General features: G+C 44.1%; 1 protein-coding gene across 1 annotated transcript in view; it reads right to left on the reverse strand.

Moving 5' to 3' along the window:
- Positions 1–4,976: 4,976 nt before the first annotated feature.
- LOC137525969 (guanylate-binding protein 1-like) overlaps positions 4,977–15,670 on the reverse strand; it is an 88,577-nt gene continuing 77,883 nt past the window's right edge. Inside the window, exons 8-10 of the mRNA XM_068247180.1 lie at positions 14,389–14,491; positions 5,093–5,286; positions 4,977–5,012 (exon numbers count right to left, since the gene is read on the reverse strand). Of these exons, the coding sequence (XP_068103281.1) occupies positions 4,977–5,012; positions 5,093–5,286; positions 14,389–14,491 (333 nt within the window). The remainder of the gene's footprint in view (positions 5,013–5,092; positions 5,287–14,388; positions 14,492–15,670) is intronic.

The raw sequence follows: 15,670 nt of genomic DNA on the forward strand, positions 1-15,670 counted from the left end.
CGAATAGTAAAAATTATTCGACTCGAATATTCGACTGACCTCGAATAATTTACTATTCGAGTTCGACCAAACTCGAATTTTAAAAAGGGGTATTTGAGCTCCACTGGTTAGAGGTCTGAACTTTCCCTATAAGAGATATGTATTTTGGTAAAAAATAAAAATCCCACATGCCCCAAATAATACTCGCCCAAGAAATGCATCTACTGGAAACAGACACTACACGCTGCTACAACCCTCTATTCCTATTAATTACTACAGCTCCTATGTTACAAAGACAGATGTGCTAATGGCCTTTACAAAAATTTGAAGGTTGCTCCTGAGTCCCAACTCAGTCACTCCAGATCCCCATGGCAGATTTAAAGCAGATACGAGATGAAAAACTAACTATAACAAGTAACTTGTCTATATATCTTATCTAAACTTTAGATAGTTTACACAGCAAATCTAGCTGCAAACAGCTTCAACAGAATATGATTATTTCTTCCTGTGATACAATGACAGCAGCCATGTTCTGCTTGTGATCATTAAACACAGGCAAGCTGATTTGCATCTCCAGCCCTCAGCCTGTGAAAACCTAATTCCCCCTCCTCCCTCCTCCCCTCTGCCTCTGAAATCTCTGGCTAGTAACACCTCCCCCTCCTCCTGCCCAGACTGAGCTCCCATAATCCCTTGCTACTGTCTGAAAATGCCAAGGCACTCTGAAAAGCTGTGGGCGAGGCTTGTTTAGTTTATAGGGAAGTAGAGTATTAAAACAAAAACAAAAAAGTATTTGGCTTGAGGAATGCCCTATAAACTATATGAAAGGAACACAATTATGCAATGAGTAAAAGTTTATCTCAGATCCACTTTAATATCTTTGTCGTCAGTGGCATAGTTAAGGAGCTATGGGCCCTCGGTGCAAGTTTTGCATTGGGGCCCCCCAAGCATGCTATACATAGCAATTGATAAGGTTCTCCAAAACCAATAAAGGACATCCACAGTGTCAGCGGTGAAAGAAGGGGATAAGGGACAGTTTGTTAATGATTACTACTATTCAAAGCATCTATAAAAGTGAATATTATCAGCTAAGTAGGGATGCTCGCTGGATTCCGTGGAGGAGGAGGAAGAGGAGGAAGAGAGAGAGAGAGGAGAGAGAGAGAGAGAGAGAGAGAGAGAGAGAGAGAGAGAGAGAATCCGTGGAATTTCGTACAAATCCAGTGGAATTTTCATAGCGACGGAATTTAACACTGACGGAATCCGTGATTTCCGGCGAAACGGAATTTGCTGGTTCCGATCATCCCTACTGCTAAGGACCAATAGAGAGCTAATACTGTGATGGGGCCCCTCTGGCCCAAGGGCCCTGATGCAGTTGCCACCTCTGCACTCCCTATTACTACGCCACTGTTTGTGGTGCTCATAAATCAGCAACTGTTCACTCTGGTCTCCATATATAGCCCTAACCAGGGTCATCAAGCCTTTCTACAAAAGCAATCACATTCAACCTATGAAGCAAGGTCGTCTTTTTATAGGAGGCAATTTCAACGCGTGCCTTTCCACCCTAGACTCTTCCTTTAGAGATCCTAACAAACTCATCTTTGTGACTAACAAGCTAGATGAAACTCCCTTTTAGATCCATGGAAGATCGTGCATGGATCTAAAAGAGATGTTTCTTATTTTACCACAGTCCACAAAACCCACTCTAGGACTGATATGTTTCTTGTAGATAAGGTACTATTTCAAGACGTCTTAACATTATCCAATTGATATTAAGACGTGGTCCAAACACACCCCAATTGAAATCTCGCAACGCAACTAGGACAGCACAGTTTTCAACCCAGACACCTCAATAAATGTAACTTTTCTACAACAACAATAACATAGCTATTTTTTTGGGGGGGCTTTACACCTAGCAGCAGCAGTGGCCTGTGCCACCCTGATGGTGGGAGCACAGGCAGGAGGAGACAGGAGGAGGAGTATAACGTGTGGCAGCATAGATAGTCCATGGCACCTAGTGTTGGTACCATGGCACAGTTAAACCATAACAACCGTAAGGTTCGAGGAAGCGGTCGTACTGCCACAGTTGGGGCCTCCCCACAACTCGGACAGCACAGTTTTCATTCCAGACACCTCAAAAAATTTACACAAACAACATAGCTATTATTTTTTGGGGCTTCACAGCTAGCAGCAGTGGCCTGTGGCACCCTGGTGGTGGGAGCACAGGCAGCAGGAGCAGGCCAATACAGCAGCTGCAGGTGTAATGTGTGTCAGCAGCATTCAGGAGATTGTACCATGGCACGTAGCGTTGGTACCACGGCTGTAAAAAAAATTGTGAACCAGGCTTATTAATCAGGAGCCCGGAGGTTGTGGTGGTAAAGGGTGGTAAGGCAGGCATAGTGATTCCCAGCCACTTCAGCAGAACGCAATTACGATATAGGCAACAGGGAACTTTTGGCTGTAAAAATGGCCTTTGAGGAGTGGAGGCACTGGTTGGAGGGGGCGGTTCACCCTGTTACAGTCTATACCGACCACAAAAATGTAGAATACATCAAAGGGGCTAAAAGGCTCAATCCTAGGCAGGCACGCTGGGCAATGTTTTTCTCTTGATTTAATTTTGTTATAACATACAAGCCGGGATCCAAGAATGTGAAGTCTCATGCCTTGTCCAGAAGTTTGAACCTGAAATCTATCAACATGTTACTCCTGAAATAATTCTACCTTCACATTGTGTTCTTGCAGCTGTCCACACTCAAGAATTTTCTGATTTATACAATTCTCTGCAGTCTTTTCAACAAGAGAGTCCCCCCCCCCCTCCTAATGTAGACTATGTGCCCTTACATCTACGTCTTCAAATACTCAAACTGTTTCATGAGTCTAAGCTGGCGGGGCATCCTGGTTAGACCAAGACATTGGAACTCTTGTCTCGTCACGTGTGGTGGCCCTCACTAAAAAAAGACTGTAAAGCTTTCATGGCAGCCTGCGCCACCTGTGCCAGAAGTAAGGTCTCCTGGGTCGCTCCCCGAGGTCATCTTATGCCCCTACCTATTCCATCTAGACCATGGTCTCATTTGTCAATGTATTTTGTGGTTGATTTGCCTTCCTTTTGGGGTAAAAGGGTAATCTGGGTTATTGTTGATCGCTTCAGTAAAATGGCACATTTTTTTACCTCTCTCTAGTCTGCTCTCTGCTAAAGAATTGGCCAAATTATTTGTGGTTCATGTGTTCTGGTTACATGAAATTCCTGAGAACATAGTATCAGATCGAGAGGTTCAGTTTATTTCTCATTTTTGGCGCGCCTTCAGTAGCCTTTTGGGGATCACCTTGTCCTTTTCTTTTGGTTTCCACCCGGAGACCAATGGACAAAATGAAAGAACCAATCAATCATTGGAACAGTACCTCCGTTGCTTTGTCTCAGATTGTCAGGAATCATGGCTTGACTTTTTGCCTTTTGCCGAATTCGCCTTCAACAATCTCCCCAGTTCTTCAACAAAGCTGTCTCCTTTCTTGATTGTTACTGGCCAGAATCCTCGATTCACTTGTTTCCCATCCTCACCTTCTCTTTTTACGGCCCTGGAAGAATGGAGTTCTCACATACAACGAATCTGGCCCCAGGTTCAGCAGAATTTACAGAATGCTGTCTCTCATCAAAAATTTTATGCCAATGCTCGGCGTTCACCTGAGTTCAAATTTAATCCTGGAGATCTTGTTTGGGTGTCCACCTGTAACATTCCTCTGCGCCAACCTTCTGCTAAGTTGGGCCCGAGGTTTATTGGTCCCTATCCAATTCAGGAAAAAATTAATTACTTAGTAAATCGGGTGACATTGCCCCAATCCATCAAAGGAGTCGATTAATTTAATGTTTCTCTCTTGAAACCTGCTGTTAACATAATTTCATCTTCAGCTCCTCCACCTCCTGTCGAGGTGGATGGAGAGCCTGAGTATGAAGTAGAGAGAATTCTCGACTCTCGAAAGATCCGTAATTCCTTACAGTACTTAGTGGATTGGAAAGGATATAACCCCGAGGAGAGATGCTGGGTCCCCGCACGTCAAGTTCATGCTGACCAGTTGGTGCACCAATTTCATCTTGAACACCCTGATAGACCTGGTAGAGAGTGTTCGGAGACCATTCCTCGGGGAGGGGGGGTAATGTAACAATCTTACCTTCGTGTGGTGAGTCCCGCAACGTCTCCTGCGGCGTCTCCGGTGGTACTCCCTCACATAGTGGGAATCCCGCTCTGCCGTCCTCTAGTAGCATCCCCAGCACCCCTGCGGCGGTGGATCAGCGCGCGTGCGCAGTATGTCCAGATGGACACGCGCGGGGCAGAGCAGCCTTTATAGGCTGAGGAGGCGTGTCTGATGGGGTGTCAGCTGTGATGTCATCCGCTGACACTTTTTTGCAGGAGGTGCTGTCAATTCAGGGGGTGGGCTTTTGCTCTGCCTCTTGGGTACTTAAGGCCAGGGTATTCACTTGCTCATCAGCCTCGATACTAATCAGTTCGCTGGTTCTTGGTCCTTATCCTAGTGAGATAGTTGTTTGAAAGCTACATTTCATATATTGCGCACACCGCAATATATATGTACTCTAGTCAGTCTAGTACTGTGTAATATATATATTGTAATTATTCTGATTGTTTTCTGTGTATGACCCGGCGTGCCCTCCACTTTGATTAAAGTCACATCCCTTTGTACTACAGTCATCTGATACCTGTTATAGACCTCGGCAAGCCTATTCGACTCTGTCTCATACTTAAATTGTACGTCAGCCATCTGATTCTATGTGTATGACTTTGGCCTGTTTATTGACTTAGCACTTGTCTCAACCCTTTGTACTGTAGCCATCTGAATACCTGTGTATGATCCAAGCCTGTTCATTGACCTAGCCCTACATTAGTCCTTCTGTACCGCACATTTCTGGCTTGCTGTGTATGTCCTCAGCTAACAATCTGACCTCGATTATTTGTATGTTCTGTTGCGCACTTCAAGCCCAGCGTCACAGCTTCTCATGTCATCATTCGTGGAATTTTAGAAGGACTAGTCTAGGGAGTTTGAAATGGACCTTACTTAAAAGGGCAAAAATTATTAATTTGGCACATATTAACCAGTTCATTAATATTACCTGCTCTTTCTTTTTAATGAGTTCTTCTAATTTTTTGTCCATTGCTCTACGCTCTTCTTCCATGTTCTGCTTTATCTGTTGTACAGAGGTCTCAAGAAAGGAGTTCACGTGCTGCAAATGTTGCGTTTCCTTGGCATATTTCTCTCGTTGCAATCTTTCTTCCTTTTGTCTCAAAATTTCTCTGGTGTTTTCCTCTGGCAAAAACAATAAGAAATTGGTAATGGATGAACATTTTGCAGTCATGTGCAGTTGGACAGTCAAATCAACATCTGGGACTTAATTTCGTATCAGTTAAAAATGGCGCCCAGCGCCGATAGATAAAAACAGCGCACCATTGACTTACAATATAAAACGATATTTATCATTTTAAAAGTTAAAAAATGGCGCCGTCCTTTTGAACGAAATGTATCGTTTTAAAACTTGGGGTTTTTTTATCCTGACTGAACGATATTTATCGTTTTAAGCCCTGCTTTGCTGACATTTGGAAAATGTCTGCCCGCCGACTTTAATGTTTAATAGCAAAGCCCCCTTAAACGCTAAAAACACCAAATTTGCAGGGAATGTTAATTAAAAAATTGTGAACAAGTGAAAAAAATTTTTTTTCAAAAAGACCTTATAGTTTTTGAGAAAATCGATTTTGAATATTCTTCTTCTGACTGTGGGAAAATTAAACGCCCGCCAACTTTAGCGGTTAATAGCAAAGCCCCTTTAAATGCCAGAAACACCAAATGTGTAGGGAATGTTAAGAAGAACAGTGGGAACAAGAAGAAAACATTTTTTTCAAAAAGACCTTATAGTTTTTGAGAAAATCGATTTTTAAATGTTCAAAAAGAAAAAGTATCTATTTAAATCGCGTAATGACATTTCTGCGGGAAACCATTCCCGCCGACTTTAGCAGTTAATAGCAAAGTCCCCTTAAATCCTAGCAACACCAAATTTGCAGGGTATGTTAAAAAAGATACTGGAAAACAATATTTAAAAAAAATTAAACAATTGTATTTATTTTTTTTTAAATGTACATTTTTGTGTTATGTTCTGAGTGTGGGAATTTTTTTTTAAAAAATGACGTGGGGTCCCCCCTCCCGAGCCTCTGTAACCCCTTCTCTCCCATGCAGGCTGGGATAGCCAGAATGCGGAGCCCCGGCCGACTGGGGCTTTGCACCCTGAGCTGTACCAGCCCACATGGTCCATGGTATGGGTCGCCGGGGAAGCCCTGCAGGAAATCCCGTTCTCAACGGGATTTCCTGCATACTCTGATCGCCGAAGGCGATCGGAGTGGGTGGGGGGATGCCGCCGCTCAGCGGCTATCATGTAGCGAGCCCTGGGCTCACTACATGATTTAAAAAAAATTTTTTAAAAAAGTGCGGCGCTGCCTCCTTGCCGGATTTTTTAGAACGGCAAAGAGGTTAAACGATAAATATCGTTCAGTCAGGACAAAAAAAAAACAAGTTTTAAAACGATAAATTTCGTTCAAAAGGTCTGCACTATTTTAACCTTTAAAACGATAAATATCGTCTTAAACAAATATCGGGCAGAAGGGGACACCATTTTTTAATCGGCGCCATTTTTCACTGGACCCCTTAATCTATCTGTTTCATATTAACATTTTCCAAAACATCATCATCAACTTCGCAAGAAAATACAGTGGTGTGAAAAACTATTTGCCCCCTTCCTGATTTCTTGTTCTTTTGCATGTTTGTCACACTTAAATGTTTCTGCTCATCAAAAACCGTTAACTATTAGCCAAAGATAACATAATTGAACACAAAATGCAGTTTTAAATGATGTTTTTTATTATTTAGTGAGAAAAAAACCTCAAAACCTACATGGCCCTGTGTGAAAAAGAAATTGCCCCCTGAACCTAATAACTGGTTGGGCCACCCTTAGCAGCAATAACTGCAATCGAGCGTTTGCGATAACTTGCAATGAGTCTTTTACAGCGCTCTGGAGGAATTTTGGCCCACTCATCTTTGCAGAATTGTTGTAATTCAGCTTTATTTGAGGGTTTTCTAGCATGAACCGCCTTTTTAAGGTCATGCCACAACATCTCAATAGGATTCAGGTCAGGACTTTGACTAGGCCACTCCAAAGTCTTCATTTTGTTTTTCTTCAGCCATTCAGAGGTGGATTTGCTGGTGTGTTTTGGGTCATTGTCCTGCTGCAGCACCCAAGATCGCTTCAGCTTGAGTTGACAAACAGATGGCCGGACATTCTCCTTCAGGATTTTTTGGTAGACAGTAGAATTCATGGTTCCATCTATCACAGCAAGCCTTCCAGGTCCTGAAGCAGCAAAACAACCCCAGGCCATCACACTACCACCACCATATTTTACTGTTGGTATGATGTTCTTTTGCTGAAATGCTGTGTTACTTCTACGCCAGATGTAACGGGACACGCACCTTCCAAAAAGTTCAACTTTTGTCTCGTCGGTCCACAAGGTATTTTCCCAAAAGTCTTGGCAATCATTGAGATGTTTTTTAGCAAAATTTAGACGAGCCTTAATGTTCTTTTTGCTTAAAAGTGGTTTGCGCCTTGGATATCTGCCATGCAGGCCGTTTTTGCCCAGTCTCTTTCTTATGGTGGAGTCGTGAACACTGACCTTAATTGAGGCAAGTGAGGCCTGCAGTTTTTTAGATGTTGTCCTGGGGTCTTTTGTGGCCTCTCGGATGAGTTTTCTCTGCGCTCTTGGGGTAATATTGGTCGGCCGGCCACTCCTGGGAAGGTTCATCACTTTTCCATGTTTTTGCTATTTGTGGATAATGGCTCTCACTGTGGTTCGCTGGAGTCCCAAAGCTTTAGAAATGGCTTTGTAACCTTTACCAGACTGATAGATCTCAATTACTTTTGTTCTCATTTGTTCCTGAATTTCTTTGGATCTTGGCATGATGTCTAGCTTTTCTGGTGCTTTTGGTCTACTTCTCTGTGTCAGATAGCTCCTATTTAAGTGATTTCTTGATTGAAACATGTGAGGCAGTAATCAGGCCTGGGGGTGACTACAGAAATTGAACTCAGGTGTGATAAACCACAGTTAAGTTATTTTTTAGCAAGGGGGGCAATCACTTTTTCACACAGGGCCATGTAGATTTGGAGTTTTTTTTCTCACTAAATAATAAAAACCATCATTTAAAACTGCATTTTGTGTTCAATTATGTTATTTTTGACTAATAGTTAACGTTTTTGATGAGCAGAAACATTTAAATGTGACACACATGCAAAAGAATAAGAAATCATGAAGGGGACAAATAGTTTTTCACATCACTGTATATTAATACTAGCTGATGACCCGGCGTTGCCCGGGTATGTATTTGCCTGGTGTCGGCTCCATCCACTTTTTCTAACCCTAACACACAAACACTTAATGATCAAGTTTGTGAGCTTTGGGGTCTTTGGCATCAATATTTTGTATATTCCCATAGAAATCAAACAAATCAGATAGGCTGTTTGTGGCTCTGCCCCTCTCCAGCATTTGAACCCCAGTCAACCAATGGCCAACTGTAGCAGGTTTGAGACATCTGCTATTAACAGTGTAAAAATGACAGCAATTCAGATATTCCCTTGAAAATCAACAAATGCATTTTGATTGGCTATTATAGGCTCCACCCACTTCCCTGAATATTAATCTCAGTCACCCAGTGATCATCTGGGCAAAGTTTGAGAACCCTGCCATTTACAGAGTAAAAATGGCTGCAGTTTATATTTTCCCAGTAAAATTTGTTTTTGGCTCCGCCCACTTTTTTGTAACCTGGACACACAGTCATTCAATGACCAATTTTGTGAGCTTTGGGGTCCTTGACATTAATTCAGGGCCGGGCCGAGCCATAGCCTGGAGAGGCTCCAGCCTCAGGGCGCAGTGTAGGAGGGGGCGCACAATTCATTCAGCTATCATTCCATATTGTGTTTGAAGCAGAAAGAAATAAGAAAAGGAGATACATGGAAGTGACTACAAGCCAGATAACTAGAGATTAAGGTGTTGGCGCCCTGGGGTGCCTCTTAGTCTATTAGCAATTAGCGTGTGACAGCTGGGGTGAGAGGGATGGAGGGGCGCACTTTGGTGTCTCAGCCTTGGGTGCCGGAGGACCTTGTCCCGGCTCTGCATTAATAATTTGTATTTTCCCAGTGAAATGAAACAAATCTGATTGGCTGTGGCTCTGCCACTTTTTCTGAATTTGAACCCCAGTGACCCAATAACCAACTGTACCAGGTTCGAAGCCTCTGCCATTAACAGTGCAAGAATGGCAGCAATTTCAATATTCCCCTTGAAAAACAACAGGTGAATATTGATCGGCTTTTTTAGGCTCAACCCACTTTTCTCAATATTAATCCCAGTCACCCAGTAACCAACTGTGCAAAGTTTGAGAAACCTACCATTAACGGTGTAAGAATGGCTGCTGTTTACATTTTCCCAGGGAAATCTGTTTTTGACTCCACCCACTTTTTGTAATCTTGACACACAATGACCAAGTTTTGAGCTTTCGGGTTCCTGACATCAAAATGGTGTGAATGGAAGCATTTTATCCAGCAAAGAAATCTGATTGGCTGTTTGTGGCTCCTCCCCATTAGTGAATTTGAACCCCAGTCACTTAATGACCGACCGTAGCAGATTTGAGGCCTCTGCCATTAACAGTGTAAGAATGGCAGCAGTTTCCATATTCCCCTTGAAAATCAATAGGTGAGTTTTGATTGGCTGTTGTAGGCTCCACGCACTTTCATGAGTATTAATCCCTGTTATCCAGTGACCAACTGTGTCAAGTTTGAGAACCCTGCCATTAACAGTGTATGGCTGCAGTTTATATTTTCCCATGTAAAAAGTTTGTTGTTTTTGGCTCCGCCCACTATTTCTAACCTTGACATACAGTCACTCAATGACCAAGTTTATGAACTCCTTGGCATCAATAAGTTGAAATTTCCCATTGAAATTAAACAAATCTAATTGGCTGTTTGTGGCCTGCCCCCTTTTTAGAATTTAAACCCCAGTCTCCCAGTGACTGACTGTACCAGAATTGTGGCCTCTGCCATTAAAAGTGTATGAATGGCAGCAAGCAATGTAAATATTTCCCTTGAAAATCAATCAATCCTAGTCCCCCAGTGACCAACTGTGCCAAGTTTGAGAACACTGCCATTAACAGTGTAGGAATGGTTGCAGTTTATAATGTCCCATGTAAAAAATGTAGTTGTTGCCACCTTTTCTAACCTTGACATCCAATCAGTCAATTACCAAGTTTATGAGCTTTGAGGTCCTTGGTATCAATTTGTATATTCCCATTAAAATTAAACAAATCTGATTTGCTGTTTGTGGTTCCACCCCCTTTCTCTATTTGAACCCCGAGTTACCCAGTGACGAACTGTACCAGGTTTGAGGAATCTGCTATTAACAGTGCAAGAATGGCAGCAATTTAAATATTCCCCTTGAAAATCAACAGGTGAATTTTGATTGGCTGTTGTAGACTCCACCCATTTTCCTGAATATTAATACCAGTCACCCAGTGACCAACTGTGCAAAGTTTGACAACCCTGCCATTAACAATGTAAGAATGGCTGCAGTTTATATTTTCCTATTGAAATTTTTTCGGCTCCACCCACTTTTTGAAACCTTGACACAGAGTCACTCAATGACCAAGTTTGTGAGCTTTCAGGTTCCTGGCAACAAAAATGTGTGAATGGAAGCAGTTTATCCACCAAGGAAATCTTATTGGCTGTTTGTGGCCCCACCCCTTTAGTGAATTTGAACCCTAGTCACCCAATGAACGACTGTAGCAAGTTTGAAGCCTCTGCCATTAACAGTGTAAGAATGGCAGCAGTTTAAATATTCCCCTTAAAAAACTGTGAATTTTAATTGGCTATTGGAGGCCCCACCCACTTTCCTGAATCTTAATCTCAGTCACCCAGTTACCAGGTGTGCCAAGTTTGAGAACCCTGCGATTAACAGTGTAAGAATGGCAGCAGTTTACATTTTCCCATTAAAAATGAATGGCTGTAATTTGATTGGCTGTTTTATGCTCCGCCCACTTTTCCTGGATTTGTAACTTCAGTCACCAAGTGACTAACTGTGCCAAGTGTGGGGACTCTGGCTTGATTACTGTGAGAATGGCAGCCTTTTACATTTTTTCCATAGACATGAAAGGGTGCAATCTGATTGGGTGTTTGTAGCTCCGCCCAGGTGTGCAGGAGGGCCACGAGACCCCAGAACATATCATCCCAGGTAGTGAGGGATCTGTATACCAAGTTTCATTCAAATCGGTCAAGCTGTTTTCAAGTGATTGCGGCGGCACACACACACACACACACACACACACACACACACACACACACACACACACACACACACACACACACACACACACACACACACACACACACACACACGCACACACACACACGCACACACACACACACACGATTTTATATATATAGATAAATGCCTTCCCCCAGCCTTCCACTCCTCTGTCCCTGTCCAGCCAGCACAGCAGCTGGTGCCTACAGCCAGCAGCAGCAGGCACCCAGGAGACCTGCTGTCTCTGACTAAGGCACTCTATACGACGGTAGAGCTGCCGAGAGAAGAGGTGCCTGCAGCAGCATCCTTCTCTCGAATTCAGAGCCAGCGCCTGACCTGGATGGTGGCAGACTACATGGGGTCTTTCAGCGGCCTCGACACTAAGGACCCTGTGGACCCCATGGAGTACTGGGTCAAGCGCTTGGAGATCTGGAGGGGGCTGGCGCAGTACGCCCTGGAAGTCCTGTCTTGCCCCCCTTCCAGCGTGCTTTCCGAGAGGTGCTTCAGTGCGGCCGGTGACGTGGTCACGAAGAAGCACTCTTGTCTCTCCCCAGAGTCTGTGGACAGACTCACCTTCCTGAAGATCAACCAGGCCTGGATTGAAGGCATGTTCCTGGCCCCTGTTGTCAGCGAGAGGGGGACATGAGGTGGCTGGGAATCTCTTCAGAACACCAACCTTCAGTCTCATCATGCTAATTTGGCCTGTTTTTTTTCTAGGTGCTGTGGTACCACCACTAGGTGCCATGGCCTATGCTGCCATGTACAGTATGTTACTCCTCCTGCTGCTGCTGTATTTAACCTCCTGCTGTCTTTGTTCCCACTGCCAGGGTACACTCAATCATGCTCTGCAGCCACTAGCTATTACACCATCAAAATAGCTACTACTGTTCTTGTGTAAAAAAAAAAAAAAATTCTGAGCAGTCTGGGATGCAAACTGTGCCATCCGAGTTGTGTGGAGAACCCTAATGCGGCTGTACGACCACTTCCTGGAACCTCACGGTTGTTTATTTTTGTTTGTGCTGTGGTATGACCACTAAGTGTCATGGCCTATTATATTGCCTGCTGCCACACGTTACTACTCCTCCTCGTCTTCCTCGTGCTGCTGCTGATTTTATCCCCTGTCTGTGCTCCCACCGCCAGGGTCCACAGAATTATGCTCTGCTGCCATGCGCCACTAGCTATTATGCCACTACTTCACAACTGCTGTCTGGAACCTCTTGCTGCTTAATTTCAGCCGTGGTACCATTGCTAGGTGCTGCTCGGATACCCCTTTTCAAAATCCGTATTGAATTCTGATCTGGATACCCAGATATCTGATCCGAATTGGATATCCGAGTTTGAAATTTTGGAATCCAAATCTGAATTGGATATCCGAACCCAGTATCCCAGATATCCGCCCGGATTCGGATATCCGGGAAAAAAACTGGAAATGGGCTTTAAATTGCTTTTAATTTTTTTTTAGGGTAAATGAGGCATGTAGCATCATGTTTTTTTATTAAAAAATATCTCTCTCTTTCCCCGAATATTGGATGAGCACCACTGGTTACTACTCCTCCTTTTGCTGCTGCTGCTTTTACCTCCTGTCTGTGCTCCCACTGCCAAGGTGCACAGAATTATGCTCTGCTGCCATAAAATAGCTACTTTATTGTTGTAAAAAAAATGAGGTGTCTGGGTTGAAAACTGTGCTGTCCCAGTTGTGTATTGGACACAATGTGGGCTTCACGACCACTGTCTGGAGCCTCCTGCTGCTTAATTTCAGCCGGGGTACCACCGCTAGGTGCCATGGCCTGCTATATTGTCTGCTGCCACATGTTACTCCTCCTCCTGCTGCTGCTTTAACCTCCTGTCTGTGTTTCCACCGCCAGAGTCCACAGAATTATGCTCTGCTGCCATGCACCACTAGCTATTACGCCACTACAATAGCTACTTTATTGTTGTAAAAAATAAAAAAAATTCTGAGGTGTCTGGGTTGAAAACTGTGCTGTCCCAGTTGTGTGTTGGACACAATGTGGGCTTCATGACTGCTGTCTGGATCCTCCTGCTGCTTAATTTGAGCCATGGTACCACCACTAGGTGCCATGGCCTATTAATTACATTGCCTGCTGCCACACGTTACTACTACTCCTCCTCCTGCTGCATTTAACCTTCTCCTGTCTGTGCTCCCACCGCCAGGGTCCACAGACTAAGGTGCTGCTGCCTTGCGCCACTAGCAATTATGCCCCAAATTTAGCTATGCTGTGGCAGAAAAATTAAAAGAAGAAAAAATTCAAAGAAGAAGATGGTGAAGAAGAACAAACAAACATATACAGAAAACAAATGTTTTTCATATTTTTTTTGTTTAAATTATACCACCACACATAATTAATTGTGGTTTTTCTTTGAAAAAAAACATGATGCTTTATGCATCATTTACCATAAAAGAAGTTTTGGAAGCAATTTAAAGGCCATTCGTGATTACGATTTGTGATTCCGGATTCCATACCTAATCACGAGGCGAATGCAAATTCAAATTGGTTCACATGGTCGTGATAACGACCTAATCTGGATTTCCACAAACCCGAATTTGTGTCCACTTGAATAATAAATGGGGGTATTCGAGCATCCCTGCTGACAGCAACTGATATTGGGCTTGATTCACAAAGCGGTGCTAACTGTTAGCACGCCTGTGAAAACCCCCTTAGCACGTCTAAACGAGCTTTTCGTGCGCAAAACTTTATGCGCGTAAAAGTTTACACGCATAAAACTTTATGCGCGCACTGCACAGAGCGTAGGGCGCTCCGCGCGAAGTGCCCATTAAAGCCTATGTGACTTAGCGCACGCATAGGACTTTGCGCGCGTAAAACTTTGTGTGCAAAACTTTGCACGCGATCTGATTGAGAAATCCGGTGCTAACCTACTTAGCACCCTGGTTAGTGCGCCTAAAGACTTTAGACGTGCTAAGTAGGTTAGCACTGATTTGTGAATCAAGCCCCTAGTGTGCAAGGACTCTGTAGATGAAGCACAATATATACTGTAACTTACTTACCTTGCCTTTCCCTTTCTCTCTGGGTCAGAGTATTATCCATATTTAGAATCATGACTTCAATTTCTTGTTTGGATTTGAGATAGATTTGCAGCACTGTGTCAGCCTGTAGATTCAGAATAATAGAAACATTGAAGAACATAAGCAAATAAGCAAATTGTTCAAAACCTGATATACAATACTGGCTATCAAGAGCACTTTAAAATCTATATGTGTGTATGTGTGTGTGTGTGTGTGTGTGTGCGTGCGTGCGTGCGTGCGTGCGTGCGTGCGTGTGCCGCGATCATCACTCAAAAAATGGCTTGGCCGATTTGAACGAAACTTGGTATACAGATCCCTTACTACCTGGGATCATATGTTCTGGGGGTCTCGCATCCCCCTGCACACCTGGGCGGAGCTACAAACAGCCAATCAGATTTCACCCATTCATGTCAGAGTGAGAGTGATAGAGTGTGCTAGGGTTGAAACAGACATATTGTACTTGTGAAGAAAAGAAACCCTTTAGAGTAGCACCACTCAAAAATACAAAGCAACCATTGCCTTTCCTCTCCTTGAGAAAGCGGGGTCACGCCCGCGATACTAGTGGAGCCGTTGTGAGGGGGCTCCTCGTCACTCCAAACCACTCAGATGCTGATGCCACCATATTCATACCTGGACTATGTATCCTCTATCTATTGTTACACTATGCACTTTATTGGTCGTTTCCACCATTTGCTGCACCTTTTCCTGTTAGACTTTGTATGACACTGTGAGATCTGGACATTTCAGACCTGTATTTTTTTTTTTGCACTTTATTTTTTATGACATTTATTGCCAGGCCCGTTTCTAGGGCCGTGCAGGGCGTGCCGCCGCCCGGGGCACTGTTGGGAGGGGGGCGCTATAATGGAGGGGGGAGCACGGGGCCGGATTTACCATTAAATAAACTAGGCATGTGCCTACGGGCGGCACGTTTGTGAGAGGCGAGCATTCCCTTTCTCCCTCCCTCCCTGCATACCAGCAGCATTGACTGGAGGAGACCCGGATCTAGAAAATCAGCGGCGGCAGGCTGTCACGGTTACTATTAGTGGCGGTATCCTCCAGTTCTTCTGCAGCAGCTCCATGACGTCACCCAGCAGAGCCCCCTGCGTCCTCTCCATGGGTACAGCGCCTGACTCTGCGTGTAACCATGGAGAGGACGCAGGGGGCGCTGATGAGTGACATCATGGAGCCGTTTGCTGCTGCAGAAGAAGAACTGGAGGATACAGCCACTAATAGTAAGCATGACAGCCTGCCGCCGCCGCCGCTC

The sequence above is a fragment of the Hyperolius riggenbachi genome, chromosome 7, assembly GCF_040937935.1.
Source record: "Hyperolius riggenbachi isolate aHypRig1 chromosome 7, aHypRig1.pri, whole genome shotgun sequence".
Lineage (NCBI taxonomy): Eukaryota > Metazoa > Chordata > Amphibia > Anura > Hyperoliidae > Hyperolius > Hyperolius riggenbachi.